The sequence below is a fragment of the Neophocaena asiaeorientalis genome, unplaced genomic scaffold, assembly GCF_003031525.2.
Source record: "Neophocaena asiaeorientalis asiaeorientalis breed wild unplaced genomic scaffold, Neophocaena_asiaeorientalis_V1.1 scaffold155, whole genome shotgun sequence".
In the NCBI taxonomy this organism is placed as follows: Eukaryota; Metazoa; Chordata; class Mammalia; order Artiodactyla; family Phocoenidae; genus Neophocaena; species Neophocaena asiaeorientalis.
Genome location: NW_020173040.1, coordinates 6,253,689 through 6,269,608, shown reverse-complemented (window position 1 = coordinate 6,269,608; position 15,920 = coordinate 6,253,689). Strand labels below are relative to the sequence as shown.

The following is a 15,920-nucleotide window of genomic DNA, read 5'->3' as shown; positions in this document are numbered from 1 at the left end:
GTTTAAAAAAAAACTTTAAAAAAAATCCACAAAAAAAAAAAAAAAAAAAAAAAGCAGAATGAATCCCTAAACCCAGGCATCTGCTCCAAACTCTGCTCTGAACCCCTCTGCCTTTCACCTTCACTATATCCTATGATAACACCTCAAGTAGTCTCCTGTGGCTCAGAACCATAGACTTTTCCCCTGGCTTTGTGTAAAGCTGGCCTCAGATATCAAAATTCAAATTAACAAATATTTGTTGAGCAGCTATTATGTGCCAAAAATGAAGTCGCCATTGGAGGGGGCCCGGTGGCTCAAGCCATGGGAATGAAGAGAGAAGGGAGGACCCCAAGGAAGAGGTGGACAGTGGGAAGGGCAGGATGTGGTGGCATCCAAGGACACCTTGTGTTGCAGGAGATGCTGAAGCTCTCCATCATCGACATGCTGTTCACTGTGGCCAGCATTCTGCTCATAGACTTCTTCCGAGGACTTTTCGTTCGGTACTTAAGTGACTACTGGTGTTGGGACCTGGAGAGCAAGTTTGTAAGTAAGATGCCGTGTCCATCGGGGAAGTTCGTATGGCCAGATCCATCCTTTCCTGATGGCCAGGCTGGGAAACTGACATGGCTGAGAGAAAATACGTGAGGGAAGAGGGAAAGGCTGTACAAAGCTGAGTTCCCATTTCTTTCTTACATTTACCATTTGCTGGGATGGCCTCACAGACAATGATCTCTACGTATCTAGGCGAGCAAAGAATTCTGTGTATTTGACTATAATGAACTGGTTTATGCAAAGAAATTTGGAACGTTTTTTAATGCAGAAGTTCTTTTCTCTTGTAGCCTGAATATGGGGAATTCAAAATAGCAGAGAACGTGTTACATTTAGTCTACAACCAAGGAATGATTTGGTACGTAGCAAAGCTTCTTCCTGCTGTGTTTACATCTAATCTGGGCTAAGATTTAATTTACCAAGTCTGGATGGGACATGACATAATAAACACAGTCATAAGAGTCAAGAAAGGACATAAAGAGTTTCTAATTGAACTATTTCACATATATAGTCATTTCAGTAATGGTTTTCTAAGCATTTTGCAGAAAGGAATGAGGAAGGAAATAGTCCCTTTTTAGGTCACTATCGGTCACTGAAAAACCAACAAAACTGCACAAGAACCAGTAGAATAAGCTGGGGAGGATTGTGGGGAGGCTAGGAGGAGAGGCTGCTGACCCCCGAGGAGGACTTCCATCAGTGGCTGTGTCACAGCTGGGGAGCCTGCCTTCAGCTACCCACTCTCCTTCCGTACTCTCACTTGGACATTGAACCCAAGTGCACGACTATCCCCCAGAAAGATAGACCCATCCTAGGGGAGGTCTGCTCACCCCGGGCAACCCCCAGCCAAGGCAATCATGTTCCTAAAGATACTAAAGGCTGAAAGGGATCATCTGATCGACATGGAGTGTGTGTCCATGGGGACACGGCAGAGAGCTCCCTAACCATCCCTCCATCTCTGGATTTCCCTACTGGACCACAAAAAGTGCTATTTGTTAAAATACAAGCAAACGACGAAAAAGAAGAAGAACCTGGGTGTCCCATACCTTCAGAAGACACAATCTCTCTTCATAATCATTCAGTAAAATGCAGGAGGAAAGGAATATAAAGTAATATCCCTTTACTCAAATTCTGTATTCTTAGAGTCCACTTATTTTGAAAAATATTTTCACAAATACAGTATTAAAAATAATACAAAACATTTACTTAATGTTTGCCAGAATGTCGGGCACGTTTTTACCTGTAATAACTGGTTTAATCTTTATAGAAACCCTATGAGGTAATTAGTATTATTTTCTCCATTTTAAATATGAGGAAACTGAGGAAAAGAGAAGCTAAGTGTCTTGCCTGATGTGAGAAACCAAGTTTTTTTTAAAAAGCGTTTTACTTATTAAACCTCTCATTGTATCTATTTTCCTGCTGCTAAATCCAAACTTCACAAGTATTGTATTGAATAAACATCCAGTATAAGCAGATTTAGCCTTAAAGTCAGAAGATCTGGGTTTCATTCCATATTTGGCCCTTATTTGCAGGGTAGATATACCTCTGTTTTCCTGGGATGTTATCCCAGGTCTGTCACTCTCAAAGGTCTCTCAGTTTGGATGATATAGCGTCACCCTTTTATTAGTCTCTGAGCAAATCACCTAATTTTCCCAGACCCACATTTCATGTCTAAAAACTTTGGCTATTTATCCCTCCTTTTATGGTTTCAGAAGGTTAAATGGGCCAAAATGTGTGAGGATGCTTAGCACAAGGTCCAACAAAAGTAGCTCTGTTCCACATAATGTTGATCAAATCTGAAAGTCAATAATTTATTAACGTAGCCCCACCAACCCCATAGACAGGCAAAATCTAGAGCTTGCCCGAAACCGCAGTTATCCACCATTTGCCTCTTGACCAGAAGAGGGCGTTTCCTTTGCTAAGTGTGAAGAGGCAGGAGACACTTAGCATCCTTGTGCCAAGAGGATATTTTAAAACAGGCTCCCTGCTCATTTGCAGAAGTGACTTGTCTTATCTCCAGCAGGTGGAAGGTTGGGGTCTCAGATCTCCAGGGGCTTCTTCAGTTCTTTAAGCACAGAGTTTAACTCTCAAGCTCTCAGAACCAAGATAGACCAGAGGAGAACAGACGCTAACTGGCCTCCCATTGTGGTTTCAGGATGGGAGCCTTCTTCTCGCCATGTCTCCCTGCCTTCAACGTCCTCAAACTCATTGGGCTCATGTACCTCCGCAGCTGGGCCGTGCTGACCTGCAACGTGCCCCACCAGCAAGTCTTCCGAGCCTCCAGGTCAGTGAGCGTCAAGTCCGCTTCACAGAGAGAACTCACATCACCCACACTCGCCTTAGCCAGAGTGACCTCCAGCAAGGGGGTCTCCCCAACTCCCTGCCTGTCAAAATCTTGTCCACCCTCCAGTTGCCTTTCCTCCCTGAAGCCATTGCCAATGCCCCACCCCTCAAATGAATCATGACTTTTCTTAAGCTCATGCCACATCTTTTACAACTTTTTACTGAAGTTTAATAATCATCCAGAAAGGGCACACATCACAAATATCCGGCTTGATGAATATTCACAAACTGAACACAACTCTGTAACCAACCCCCAGATGGAGAAACAGAACAAGAACAGCGCCCAGAAGCCCCCTTTTACTCGACAACGGTCGCTACCAGCTTCTAACAGCGTAATTCGTCCCCCCCCCGCCCCACCACACCATTTTTTACTTGATGTAAATAGAACCACACTCAGGATGACCTCTTTTATTCCTGTCTTCTTCTCAATATCGTGCTTGTGAGAATCACCTCGTTGAGGACACCCCCCCTCCCCAATTTCTTTATCCATCCTCCTGTGGTTAGCTATAATGAATAACACTGCCTTGAACATTCTCACGCATGTCCTTTGTTGGGAACATACCTAGGACTGCGCTTGCTGGCTCACAGGCCACGCATGTGTTCTCCTCTAGTAGAGAGCACCAACTATTTTGCCAAAGCAGAGGCGCCCTTTCCACTCGCACCAGCATCATGTGACAGTTCCAGTTGTTCCACAACCTTGTCAACACTTGTTCTTCTCTGTATTTTTCACTTTAGCCATTTTGGTGAATTCATATCACATTTTGAACACCTTGATTAGAACTCATTTATTTTATTTTGACACAATAGTTATTGATGTGGGTGTGTATCAGTGTCTTTCAAACTTTTTGACAATAACGAGCATGACAGTGTATTTATCTTTGACCTAGTGACCAGTGTAGATGCATATATTCATATATATGTTTTATATATAATTTATATATGAATGTGTATATTCATTGACATCTATGTATGCCTATATATAAAAATACATGCATACATATATACACACACATAAATATACATAACATGTACATATAAATGGATACACACATATATTGAGTGTATATATATGTGTGTGTGTGTCTATACATATATATAAAGAGAATGTGTGTATATAAATAGAGAAAGGTTTCACAAATTAACAGTCACCTACTTAACCACATTGTATGTGCCCTGACATTTTCTGCTCTCTTCTAGTCCAGTCTATTTCATTAGAGAGATAGAGAGCATGCAGGATGAGAGTCTCAAGGTTAACAGACCATTCATTCTCGTTTCAGGACTATATACAGGGCCTTGCACACCAAACAGACCTGTGCTGCCCTCAGGGGAAGCCTGGGCAGCCGAGCTTTCAGACCAGCTTAGGGCCCAGGGCCCAGGGCTTACTCAGGCAGACCATTCACCCTGAGCAGCCAGGAGCAGAGCAGATAAGAGGTTGAGAGAGACATCCAAGTAAGAGAGTCAAGAACCGTAACAAAAGAGTCAAACCATCCTCAGACATAGGGGACAAGTTCAAGGCTGGGAACAGGACAGGGAACCACTAGGTAAGGACTCAGCTGGGTGGGGCAAAGGTGCTAAGATTTTTCCATGAATTAAATTTATTGTGTGATGGCCATGGGGTCACCCGTCTCTTGGTTTGAGGTGGACAGGTGCTCAGCAAGTGTTTAATAGATGAACAGGTTGGGCTGGGTGATCCACGAATTCCCTTTGAGCATCCATTTCTAGTTTGCTAAATTGCCTGTGATCCTATAACAGACCCTTTCCTAGGCAGTGACGGGAGGAGGATTTTTCTGTTTGCAAAGAGTCAGGGCTACAGTTTCTGTGTCGGTTTTGTTTTGGCGCGGGCGGGGCAGGGGGTGCACGGACATCATCGGCAGCTGGCCAGAGAGTGAACTCAGCACCTGGCATTTGGTTTCTTTACAGATCCAACAACTTCTATCTGGCAATGCTCCTTTTTATGCTCTTCCTATGCATGCTGCCAACCATTTTTGCTATTGTCCGGTACAAGCCATCTCTAAATTGCGGGCCATTTAGGTAAGTTCTCTTAGTTCAGTCCACTCTGCCTGGAGCTACTGACAGCTATAGAGGAAGGACCCCTGCATTGAACTGATTCTCCTTCTGGCTCACAAAACAGGTCAACAGCAGAGAAAAACTTCAAACTCATGTCTTTTGAATCCAAGACCATTTCCCTTTCCTTGCTAAGCAGGCTGCCCTCAAGTATGAACATCTCTGTGCTCACCTTTAAAAGATACGGCCCACTTCGAATCAAAATGGAAACGGCATTGCTCCAAGGCTAGAAGGAAATTCTACCTGGTCAATCTTTCCCTTCCAGAACTCAGAAAGCTTTTATTAAGAGATAGTCCATGTCACTTTCTCTTTTTTTTTTTTTTTGCGGTACGGGGGCCTCTCACTGTTGTGGCCTCTCCCGTTGCGGAGCACAGGCTCCGGACGCGCAGGCTCAGCGGCCATGGCTCACGGGCCCAGGCGCTCCGCGGCATGTGGGATCTTCCCGGACCGGGGCACGAACCCGTGTCCCCTGCATCGGCAGGCGGACTCTCAATCACTGCGCCACCAGGGAAGGCCTGGACTATGGATTTTATTTGAGATGCCGTGAGTTTGGATAAGACTGAGGTTTTTTTTTTTTTTTTTTTGGGGTACGGGGGCCTCTCACTGTTGTGGCCTCTCCCGTTGCGGAGCACAGGCTCCGGACGCGCAGGCTCAGCGGCCATGGCTCACGGGCCCAGGCGCTCCGCGGCATGTGGGATCTTCCCGGACCGGGGCACGAACCCGTGTCCCCTGCATCGGCAGGCGGACTCTCAACCACTGCGCCACCAGGGAAGCCCTCCATGTCACTTTTGATTCTACATTATCTAGCTGCATCAAGACAGAAGTCACTTCAATTATCTTCACCTAGCATCTGCTTTAAATGAGTTTTGATACAACGTATATGTAACATTTAGAGTCTATCTTTGTATACATTACATACATACACACACACACACACACACACACACACACCATGTAGTTACTGACCCCATCTTCAAGCCTACATGTTAATTAAATGACTGCTTCAGATGAAATCATTTCAGGAATGTTATGTATCTTTCACATTCATCAGATACTTTAGCTTTGAAACTGACTTTGAGGATTGGACTCTAGCTAGCTAGCCTTTTTTCTTTTTTTTTCATGGCTTGCAGGATCCTTCTGCCAAAAGCAATATAATCTGGAATTATGGTTTTCTTTCTCACAGCGGACAAGAGAAAATTTATGACATCGTGTCAGAAACGATTGAGAAGGATTTTCCCGCGTGGTTTGGCTCTGTGGTTGGGTACATCAGTAGCCCTGTGGTTATCCTGCCAGCTGTGCTGCTTCTTTTGTGAGTACTTTCCTGCCTGCTTTGGGAGGACTCCTGCGTGTTTGGCCAAGAAGAAAGCGCTGCTTTCCAATAATTGTATAAATTCAGTGAGTTCATTCAAAAGTCACTTACGGAGCCTGATGAGCTGAGCAGGGATGCTGAATCACACAGGGGCCAGGGAGGTAGAGCATGATTGATTCATCAACAGCATTTCGGCGATCGCTGTGGCCATGATCATGGGGTTGAATGTGATTATCATTATCTTATTTTCCAGAAGTTTAATCTCAACATGGAATTTTATAGTGCAGCTAACTTGCATCTGTTTTAACTTAAAGGGGGAATAACATCAAGTAGTTGATCCAATACTCCTACCACGATACACTGTAACACAGCTCTCCCGCCTTCACTCCTTCCTTACGGCTGTCATCCGTGCAGAATTCCAGGTCAACGGAGCTTGCTTTGAAACTCAGGAGCGAGAAAAGGAAAGCAGCTCCTTCCCAGCACTTGCCAGCCTGAAAACTCACTGATACCTTTTGTCCTCGGGGGGTGGTGGGGCGGTCAGTGGGTAGCCCACATGAGGCCGGGAACACAAAAGCCCGACCAGGGGGATGAAGTACGCTCACCGCCCTGTGCTGTTCTGCCCTAGCATGCTCATCTATTACCTTCAGAGCATCGCAAGATCCTTAAAGCTCAGCAACCACCAGCTCAGAACGCAGATCCAAAACGCAAGTATTACGTAACCTTTGCTACCGTGAATGTGCTTCAACCATCTGACCGATTTCCCTGGCCAGGGAATACCAGTGAGGTCACATTTTCAAATTACTGGGACTCTTGGCCACGTGCTAGAGTGCAAGGCCACCCCTCCCCGGCCAGGAGCTCCCAGGGCTGTTTCTAAGAATACCCAGGCCCTCAATTGCCAGAATGAGCCTCCTCTCCTAGAGGCCTCGCTCATGCCCTCAGCACTTCAACTCCCCCTCCTGTGGCCACCAAGCTTGCAACGTACTGGGCTTTTCTGCTGGCTGCACTGACTGGGCGGGGAGAAAGGGTCCCTCCCTAATCCCATGTCGAGTTGGACATCTGAGCCCAAAGACACTGTTTGGAGCCAAAGACCCACCCTTTTCATATCTTTTAAATTCCGGTTGTCATTACAGTAAGTCCCCTTACGTACGAACAAGTTCCGCTCCGAGAGTGCAGTCGTAAGTCCAGTTTGTTCCTAAGTCCAACAAAGTTCGCCTAGGTTCCCAGCTAACACAATCAGCTACATAGTACTGTACTGTAATGGGTTTATAATACTTTTCACACAAATAATATATTAAAAAAACACAAAAAATAAAGAAAACATTTTGACTCTTACAGTACCGTACCTTGAAAAGTACAGTAGCACAGTACAACAGCTGGCATCCAGGGGCTGGCATCGAGTGAACAGGCAAGAAGAGTTACTGGAGGAGGGAGAGGAGGTGGGAGATGGTAGAGCTGAAAGATCGTCAGCAACAGGAGACGGAGGGCGAGTTGCGATGTCACTCACGCCTGACACTGATGGAACGCTCTTTCACATCTTTGAAAGTTCATAACTTGAAGGTTCACATGTGGGGGACTTACTATACCTTCTCTCCCATCTGGGGCTCAAACCATAGATCTCAGAACAGTCAGAGGGAAACCAACACTCCCCAATCCTTCCACAGTTTCTCCTCCTCTGCACACCCCAGGTGCTCCCCCAGGGCCAGGACCGGGACGAGGCAAGCGAGGCACCAGGCTGCCAAACTTAGAGGCACAGACTCTCAGGGTCACACCGACCCTGCACTCCCACAGCCCCAAGAGTGAGCACCTCCTTAAAATTGACCCCTGGATACCTCACTTGCTTCACCCAGCCCCAGAACCCCACGCAAAAAACTTCCACCTTTCTCCGTTTAAAAAAAAACAACTCTCACAAATATCAACTCATGTAAAGAAACACCAACTCATTTTATATATAGTCAAATAAGAAATGCATCTAGGAGCTTCCCTGGCAGTCCAGTGGTTAAGACTCCGTGCTCCCACTGCAGGGGGCCCAGGTTTGATCCCTGGTCGGGGAACTAAGATCCCACATGCCACATGGCATGACCACAAAAAAAAAAAAAAAAAAAAAAAAGAGAAGGAAATGCATCTGGAGTTGCAAAGGGCATTTTTATGGAAACACACATCTCCCGTGTGGTTGATCCATATTTTCTCTTTTGTGTCTTAGCCAAACCATGCTTAGCAGAATCTCAACATGGTCTATCAAAGAGCTGCCCCTAAAAATGAAACTTGCCGGGGATAAAACTTCAGCTCTCAGGTGTCAGCATTTATTCATTCATGTAACAGGCTTAGGACCAGAGCACACTGTCCCCAGGTGATGGCAGTAGCTCAGCCATGGCCCAAAGGATTAGCAGCGATACCTACATCATTCCCCACCCCCACCCCCAAGAACAGTACAGCAAGTCCCCTACACACGAACCTTGAAGTTGAGAGCTTTCAAAGATGCGAACATGCCCCTGGATGCCAGCTGTTGTACTCTACTACTGTACTTTTCAAGGTACTGTGCTGTAAGATTAGAAATGTTTTCTTTATTTTTTGTTTGTTTTTTATGTATTATTTGTGAGTGTTTGTTTGTTTTTGTGCATTATTTTATAATAGTATTACAAACCTATTCCAGTACAGTACTATATAGCCCATTGTGTTCGTTGGGGACCTAGGCTAACTTTGTTGGACTTACGAACAAATTGGACTCACAAACGCGCTCTCGGAATGGAACCCGTTCATATGTAGGGGACTTAACTGTATTTGTTACTCTTTCCTGCTAAATCCAAAACAAACATATGGTTATCATTTATATTTTAGGCAAGATCTGAAGATAAAAAAAAGGTTGCCCAAATGGTAGAAGGTAAGTACAAACAAGAATTCCCAATGTCTCCGTTGGTGAGCATTTTTAAAACAACAGCAGTTTAAGGTTCATCACGAATAAACATTCCTACTCAACTGTGGTTTTCACAATTAACTAGACACAATAAAAATCTAGGGATATAAATGTTGGTTTATATCTATAATTTTTACATCAGACCCAGACCTGTGAATAACCCCAAAACACATCTGAAATCACAAGGACGTATTGAAGTAGGAGAGAAAAAGAAGCACAAAAATCTGAAGAAAACCCATAAGAACATCTTGGCCTTATTCACTTTTGTGTACTTCCTCTCAATGGCCCATTTTTTCCTTGCAAGCGCCCCTCCCCAGTTCTCTGCGCCTTAGGTCATGTCCTCTCTGTCCCTGCCTGCAGAGCAATACCAGGTGGGCAGGTCCAGCCATGAAAACAGATTCCTTAGTATGAAATCCAAACCCAGCAGGCACACTTCTTCCCGTCTTCCCCAGCAGCACCTGGACACACTTGCTCCCATCTGGGCTCATTGAGGGAAAAGGAAAGAGCCTCCCTGTAGAAAGAATGATAATACAAGGAGCACAAGTCTGGTGTGGGCTGAAGGGAGGGGAAAGTGGGCAGGTGCAGCTCAAAGGAAAACATGTCTGCCACTTGGAGCCGCTAATATCAGTGGGCCACGGCAAAATGGCATACGTAGTCCATATTCTTCCTCAGAAAATAAACAAAAATGAGACCCAAAAAGGCTTTGTTGACCAACTCCTTTGTCTGCTTCAATGCAGAGCTAACTGGGAGGGATGTGTTTCCTTCCAAGAAAATGCCTGAGTAAGAGTCATGAGGCCTAAGGGTTGTGTTTGCTCCATCCACCCCCACAGCTGGTGAATAATCCACTTTGCTAATGGGGCCATCAGATGGTGCATGTGTAAATCCTCGGGGTTCATCTGATTCCTCCTACGCTCCCTTCCAGCTCCAACTCTCAGTGAAGAAATGATTTGGATTATGAAATGTTTGTCACCCATGGGGTCAGGAGTATCTGCAAGTGCACACAACTGTTTGTAGACCCACCTGTTGGAAGTCAGGACACTTGCAGCGAAACCAACCTGAGCGTGTCCCCCCTCAGCTTGTCTTCCCCTCACCCTCTCTCTTCCTGCAGCCCGCATCCAAACCCAAGACGAAAGCACCAAGAGGTTTCCAAAGGACAGCGATTTCGGCAGCCAGCTGTCCTCGGCTCACTCGGCGACACCCCAAAACAATGGCAATGTGGTCAATTTCGACTCGTCAAGCAGCAAGAGTAGCAGGGTGGGGACCATCACCCAGCCCATGCCCCCGAGTCCCCAGCCAGGACCTGGCAATCCCAGCTTGCCTCTTCCTGGCATCTCCAGATCCGGGCACAGCTCTACCAGGTGAGTTAACTGCAGCTCGGCAGGAAATCTGCCTCCTGGGTAATACTTATCAGTGATGGGCCAGAGCCATAAAGAGCAGGATGAAAAGCCATTAGGGAAGCTGAAATGTTAGGGACAGCAGCGGATAAGGAAGGATTAGGTGATGAAGAGAAGCAGGAGACCAGAGCGTTATTTTCCCATCGAGAAGAACACAGGTCTTTCAGAGCAGAGGAGACTGTCCCCGTCATCCAGACCTGATGGAGCGTTTTAGAAGGATAAAAATTCGTTCTTATTTTTGTTGTGTTTATTTCCAAATATAAAATGAAGTTATAGTTCAGTTTTTGTGCATTGAAACAAAACAAAAAAACCATTAGGGCTTCAAAGGCCCTAACAGGTTCAGGAAGTGAGAGCCATTAACTTCCATTTCTGCCCGAAGGCCACAAGGCCACTTCTGCCTGTTGACAGCTGCTACTGAGAAGAAATGAGGGGACAAAGTTTGTCAAACAGGACAAATTCTTCCCCCTCGGCCTTCTGCCATATAACCCATAAGCAAACCTTCCTGCCAACCTAGGGTATTTATTTCTATAGCCTAAGAAAAGAAAATGCCTTAAAAAATTTGTTTTTCCATTGGGGACCTGGTTTAATGAATAGAGGGATTAATTTTAATTAGAATATTAGTTGCTCGCCTGTCAATGGCAACAACACTCTAACTCAAAAAATTCCAAATTAGCATAATCCAAACACGTTTGTATTGTAAAGAATTCTCTAGTATCTAAATCAACAAACTTTTATTGAGAATCAACTCTATCGTACTCTCTGTGATGGATACTACAGATTAATCAGAAACATCTCTGCCTCCAAGAGTTGAAAGTATAGTGAGAAGGATGTAGTTAAATATTAGATAATGTGATCAATGCTGTGCTTCTGTGATAAACAGTATGTTTTCAGAGGACAAGGGGGATTGAGATAAAGTCTACGTGGAGAATGCATAAATATTTCTTAGGAGAAATTATATTGGACTTGGACCTTAAAAACTAAGTAAGAGCTCACCGAATGGAGAAGAATCAAGAATGTACCATAGGGCTTCCCTGGTGGCGCAGTGGTTGAGAGTCCGCCTGCCGATGCAGGGGACACGGGTTCGTGCCCCGGTCCGGGAAGATCCCACGTGCCGCGGAGCGGCTGCGCCCGTGAGCCATGGCCGCTGAGCCTGCGCGTCCGGAGCCTGCGCTCCGCAACAGGAGGGGCCACAGCAGTGAGAGGCCCGCGTACCGCAAAAAAAAAAAAAAAAGAGTGCACCATAGTGTTGAGTAATAAACTGGTTTAATGAAAAGCCACTTTTTTAAAATTAAGACTTAAAAAAAACCAACTCTTGTATTTCTGGGATAAATGACACTTGGTCACAGTGCACAATTCTTTTTATTTCTTAAGAAAGAAACTAGAATATGTTCCAGAGCAATCTTGGTTGGTTATAGACAGTATTGCCTAAGCCATATACCAGTTTTTTAAAAAAAAGTTTGCAGTTCTTAGTCAATTAAATCCCTCTATTAAAAGGAGACAATGACATGTGTCGTAAAAAAAACAACAAAAAAAGCGGTTACTCTGTGAGATGATGAGTGTGTTAATTAGCTTGACTGTGGTAATCATTTCACAATGGATACATATATTAAATCAAGTTGTACACATTAAACATATGCAATTTTTATTTGTCAGTTATACTTCAATAAAGATGGGGAGGAAAAGGTCAATTACTATTCCACTGTCTAGATATGCTATGACTTATTTAACCAATCTCCATTTAATAGTTTTGGGGGGGATATAGAAAGAATGTTATAAAGAAAACACAAAAAATTAAAAAATAAAAGCAAAAAAGAAAAAAAAAGAACGTACCATAGTGGAGAATAAGCATGAAGAAAGGTATGATGTTATGAAGAAGTGAGGCATCTTTGGGAAATGACTGCAGCAAAGGGAGCCTGGAGGGAAGCCAGAGATGATGCTGGAAAGAAGTGTAATACGGACCACTAAGGCCTTTGAGTCTCTTTGGAGTTGGGACTTTATCTCTTTTTTTTTTTTTTATTGAAGTATAGTTGATTTACACAGCAGTGTTAGTTTCAAGTGTACAGCACAGTGACTCAGTTATATAAACATGTATATACATATATATTCTTTTGCATATTCTTTTCCATTATAGGTTATTACAAGATACTGAATGTATCAATAGTTCCCTGTACTATACAGTAGGATGTTGTTGTTTAAATTTTTTTTATCTTTTATTTTTTCACTCCAGACTGGCTATATTATCGACAAGATCTTTTATATTTTAGTTCCAGGCTGGCCAAGTTATGGGCAAGATCGTTTCTGCATTTGTATGGGTCAATTATTTCAGTTGTACCTACACATAAGAAAGCAGTAGAGCCCTGCGTTCTTTTCAGGGAGGTAGGACATCTAGAAGGATGCACTGACCCTAACTTACATGGAGAATTATATCTGATCTGAATGTAACACAGTGAAGCAATACAGGTAATATATAGGAGAGTTGTTTGGCAGGGATAAGGGGTGAGGTTGTTTTGTTTGTAAAAACGATGACCAAGTGAACAAAGAATTCAAAATCTTGCTATATTAGGAGTTGTCTTCATGTATCTATTGGGCTTTGGTACGGAGGAGAGATTCCAATAGTCCTGGATAGGTGTCGACTGAAAAAAAATGCACAACCTAAAATTTGAGAATTATGTTTTATTTGGCGGACTTACTGAGAACTGTGGCCTGGGACACGGCCTCTCAGATGGTTCTGAAGGACCGTTCCAAAGAAGGAGCTAGGAGATACAGCAGTTTTTGCTCAAAAAACCCCACGTGGTTGAACATCAAAGCCTTACTGCTAATCACAAAAAGACAGACATTTCAAGTTAATGATTTTAGTGCTTTTCTATCTTCTAGGGAAATATGCAAGAGTCTGAGCTCATTGAAGTTATTTCTTTGATACACATCTTAACTATCTAGGGCCAGTATCTTGTTTTTCTCCATCCCGAATTCCCCGTAGGGTACACCGTCACGGCAGCCGCAGTGACCGATGGCTTTACATCCTTTGTTCTCTGAAATGACAGGTGACATTCTTTGTCTGCATAGGCTATGGGGAGGAAGTGTCCAAGAACCTGGACAGCTGCATGGCAGAGATAGTGAGGGGCAGTGTTCCCAGCACGTGCTCCACAGTTCTTAGGCCCACTATGTGCTCCTGGACAAAAGGAGGTCTCCATGATGAAACACGCCAGCACGACACGCTTTGCCCTCCATGGAGATTCACGGCGCACATCATTACATTAAGGGTTCTGAGAATTCCAGCAGTAAAGAAATCTATTTAGCCCAGTTCCCCGAAGCCTCCTGTGCATGCAATCCACTGGACACCCATTAGGAAATCTTTTTTTTTTTTTTTTGTCCTCGCTGCACGGCATGTGGGATCTTAGTTCCCCGAGCAGGGATCAAACCCGTGCCCCGTGCAGTGGAAGCACAGAGTCCTCACCACTGGACCACTGGGAAATTCCCCACTGGACACCCATTAACGTTTCAGAACAAGTTTCAGTGGAAATGCAGAGAACTGCTGTTCTGGGTCGCAGTGCTGGGACCGCATAGGGGTCTGTGAGCACCGAGGCTGCAGGTGTTTAACCACCTCTGTCTTTCAGGTATCCACGTGGCCTGTGTGCAAGCACAAGTGATCTTTACAGGAAGAGACCCTGCACACCTGGGATGTTTACAAAGCACATCGAAGACGTTCACTCAGAGCCTCTTTTCCGAAAAGACCTTCAGCAAATCGACCGTGCATCAAGGGTCTCAGCCTTGGTGCCACGGGGTCGTAGGTCCCGTGCCCCCAGATACTATATGGTTAATGAACGTGACCCTCACCAAAATAACCATTCAACTTTCTGGCCAGAAAGACGTTTCAAGGTAGACATCTTTGGGGACGCTGTGGAGATGTACCCCAGGAACATGCAACAGTGTATCCCCTGGGCCTCTCCACAGCTCAGTGACGAAGAGGAGGAGATGCAGAGGAGAAAAATGAGCAGACGGGCTTTCTACCCACGCTCCCTGACCGACCTCCACGGGGCTCCTCATTTTTATGTTGGCAAAAGTTTAGAAAGTCAGGCCCTGACTCCTGAGCTCCAGAGACGGGCACATTACAAATCTTGGAATGATGGCGTTGAGGGTCAGCTTGACCGGCCGATATATGTGCATAAAAAGCCACGCTACCGGAATTTCCAACCCCCCCAGCACCCTCTGAAGCCCAGAGTTAAGGCCAAGTTCGAGCCATCCGTCACAGAATCTGATTCCATGTCGGCAGCATCCAGCAGTGACCAGCAGAACAGCAGCACTGACCAGTGTCTCCAGGTCACCCGCAGCCAGCCCAAGTTTCCGAGGTCTGCGGGCCAGTTTGGCAGGAGGCACGCCATGTCTAGGCAGGAGCTGACCACAGATCTGAATGACCTGATTTGTTCAAATGTCTAGGGCCTTCTTCTGGCGTCCCATTCATAGAGATCAGAGGCCTATCGGAATGCCGTGTAGCGTGACAAGTGTATGGTCCCTCCGCTTCTGGGAAGAGAGACAAACACACCCAGTAGGTGAGATCAGTGGGGCATATCCAGGCATGTGGCCTGCCGGCTGAGGCCCTGAGACCCACAGGGCTATGGCTCCCTAATCTACAACAACCATACACAAGTGTGGGGGTCTGTTTCCAGGGGGTCTCTTTGGGTCCAGCCACTTTAGGCCATCATTTCAAAAAACCTCAGTCCTTGACCTCCATTCAGGGTGACCCCAAATCATACGCAAGCCAGACAGCTGATCCAATTACAGAAGACTCACCCCACGTGTCTGCCCTTGTCCTGAATCTCAGGAGCGGCCTGTTCGTATTGTAATGTTCTCTTTCAGCATACAAAACTCAGTCCTCCCTGATAAGCACCCCAAGATGAGGTGGCTGCCCTTAAAGATTTCACAGCGCTTAATTACTTCATATCGAGTTACTCAAATTTACTGAGAGCTTACCATACTGTTTACCCAACTATCTATCTGTATTCATTGGTCAGGATACTTGGGTTGGAGGTAACAAGATCCCCAGGGTTTACTGGTTCCTTTAACTGGGAGGGTTGAGCATCAAACTGGCTTCAGGCTCAGTTGGACCCGGATGTCAGACATCTTCAGGATTCCCTCTTTCACCTTTCAACTCTATGTCTGTTTGTTGACCTTGTTTTTCCTACTGCTGACCGGCTTCCTCCATGTGGTAGGCGGAGAAGGAATGCACAGCCATAGAAAATTCCAGGTTGATGGCACCCAGCCAGTGAGCCCCAGGGAAGGAACAGAGCCGTCCCTCCCCACTTGACGTTATCTTCACCTTTATGGTCAATGCCTCTTTCACTGGCATGTGCGGGGGTTGGGCGGCCATGAGTGTTCA

The 15,920-nt window shown here is 45.3% G+C and overlaps 1 protein-coding gene across 1 annotated transcript in view; it reads left to right on the top strand.

The window, feature by feature from the left end:
• The window catches only part of TMC3 (transmembrane channel like 3), a 43,765-nt gene extending 28,785 nt beyond the window's left edge, over positions 1 to 14,980 (top strand). The window contains exons 14-22 of the mRNA XM_024742796.1: positions 394 to 522; positions 819 to 886; positions 2,681 to 2,809; positions 4,789 to 4,899; positions 6,116 to 6,241; positions 6,867 to 6,945; positions 9,077 to 9,119; positions 10,261 to 10,510; positions 14,161 to 14,980. Coding sequence (XP_024598564.1) covers positions 394 to 522; positions 819 to 886; positions 2,681 to 2,809; positions 4,789 to 4,899; positions 6,116 to 6,241; positions 6,867 to 6,945; positions 9,077 to 9,119; positions 10,261 to 10,510; positions 14,161 to 14,980 — 1,755 coding nt within the window. The remainder of the gene's footprint in view (positions 1 to 393; positions 523 to 818; positions 887 to 2,680; positions 2,810 to 4,788; positions 4,900 to 6,115; positions 6,242 to 6,866; positions 6,946 to 9,076; positions 9,120 to 10,260; positions 10,511 to 14,160) is intronic.
• The last annotated feature ends 940 nt before the right edge of the window (positions 14,981 to 15,920 follow it).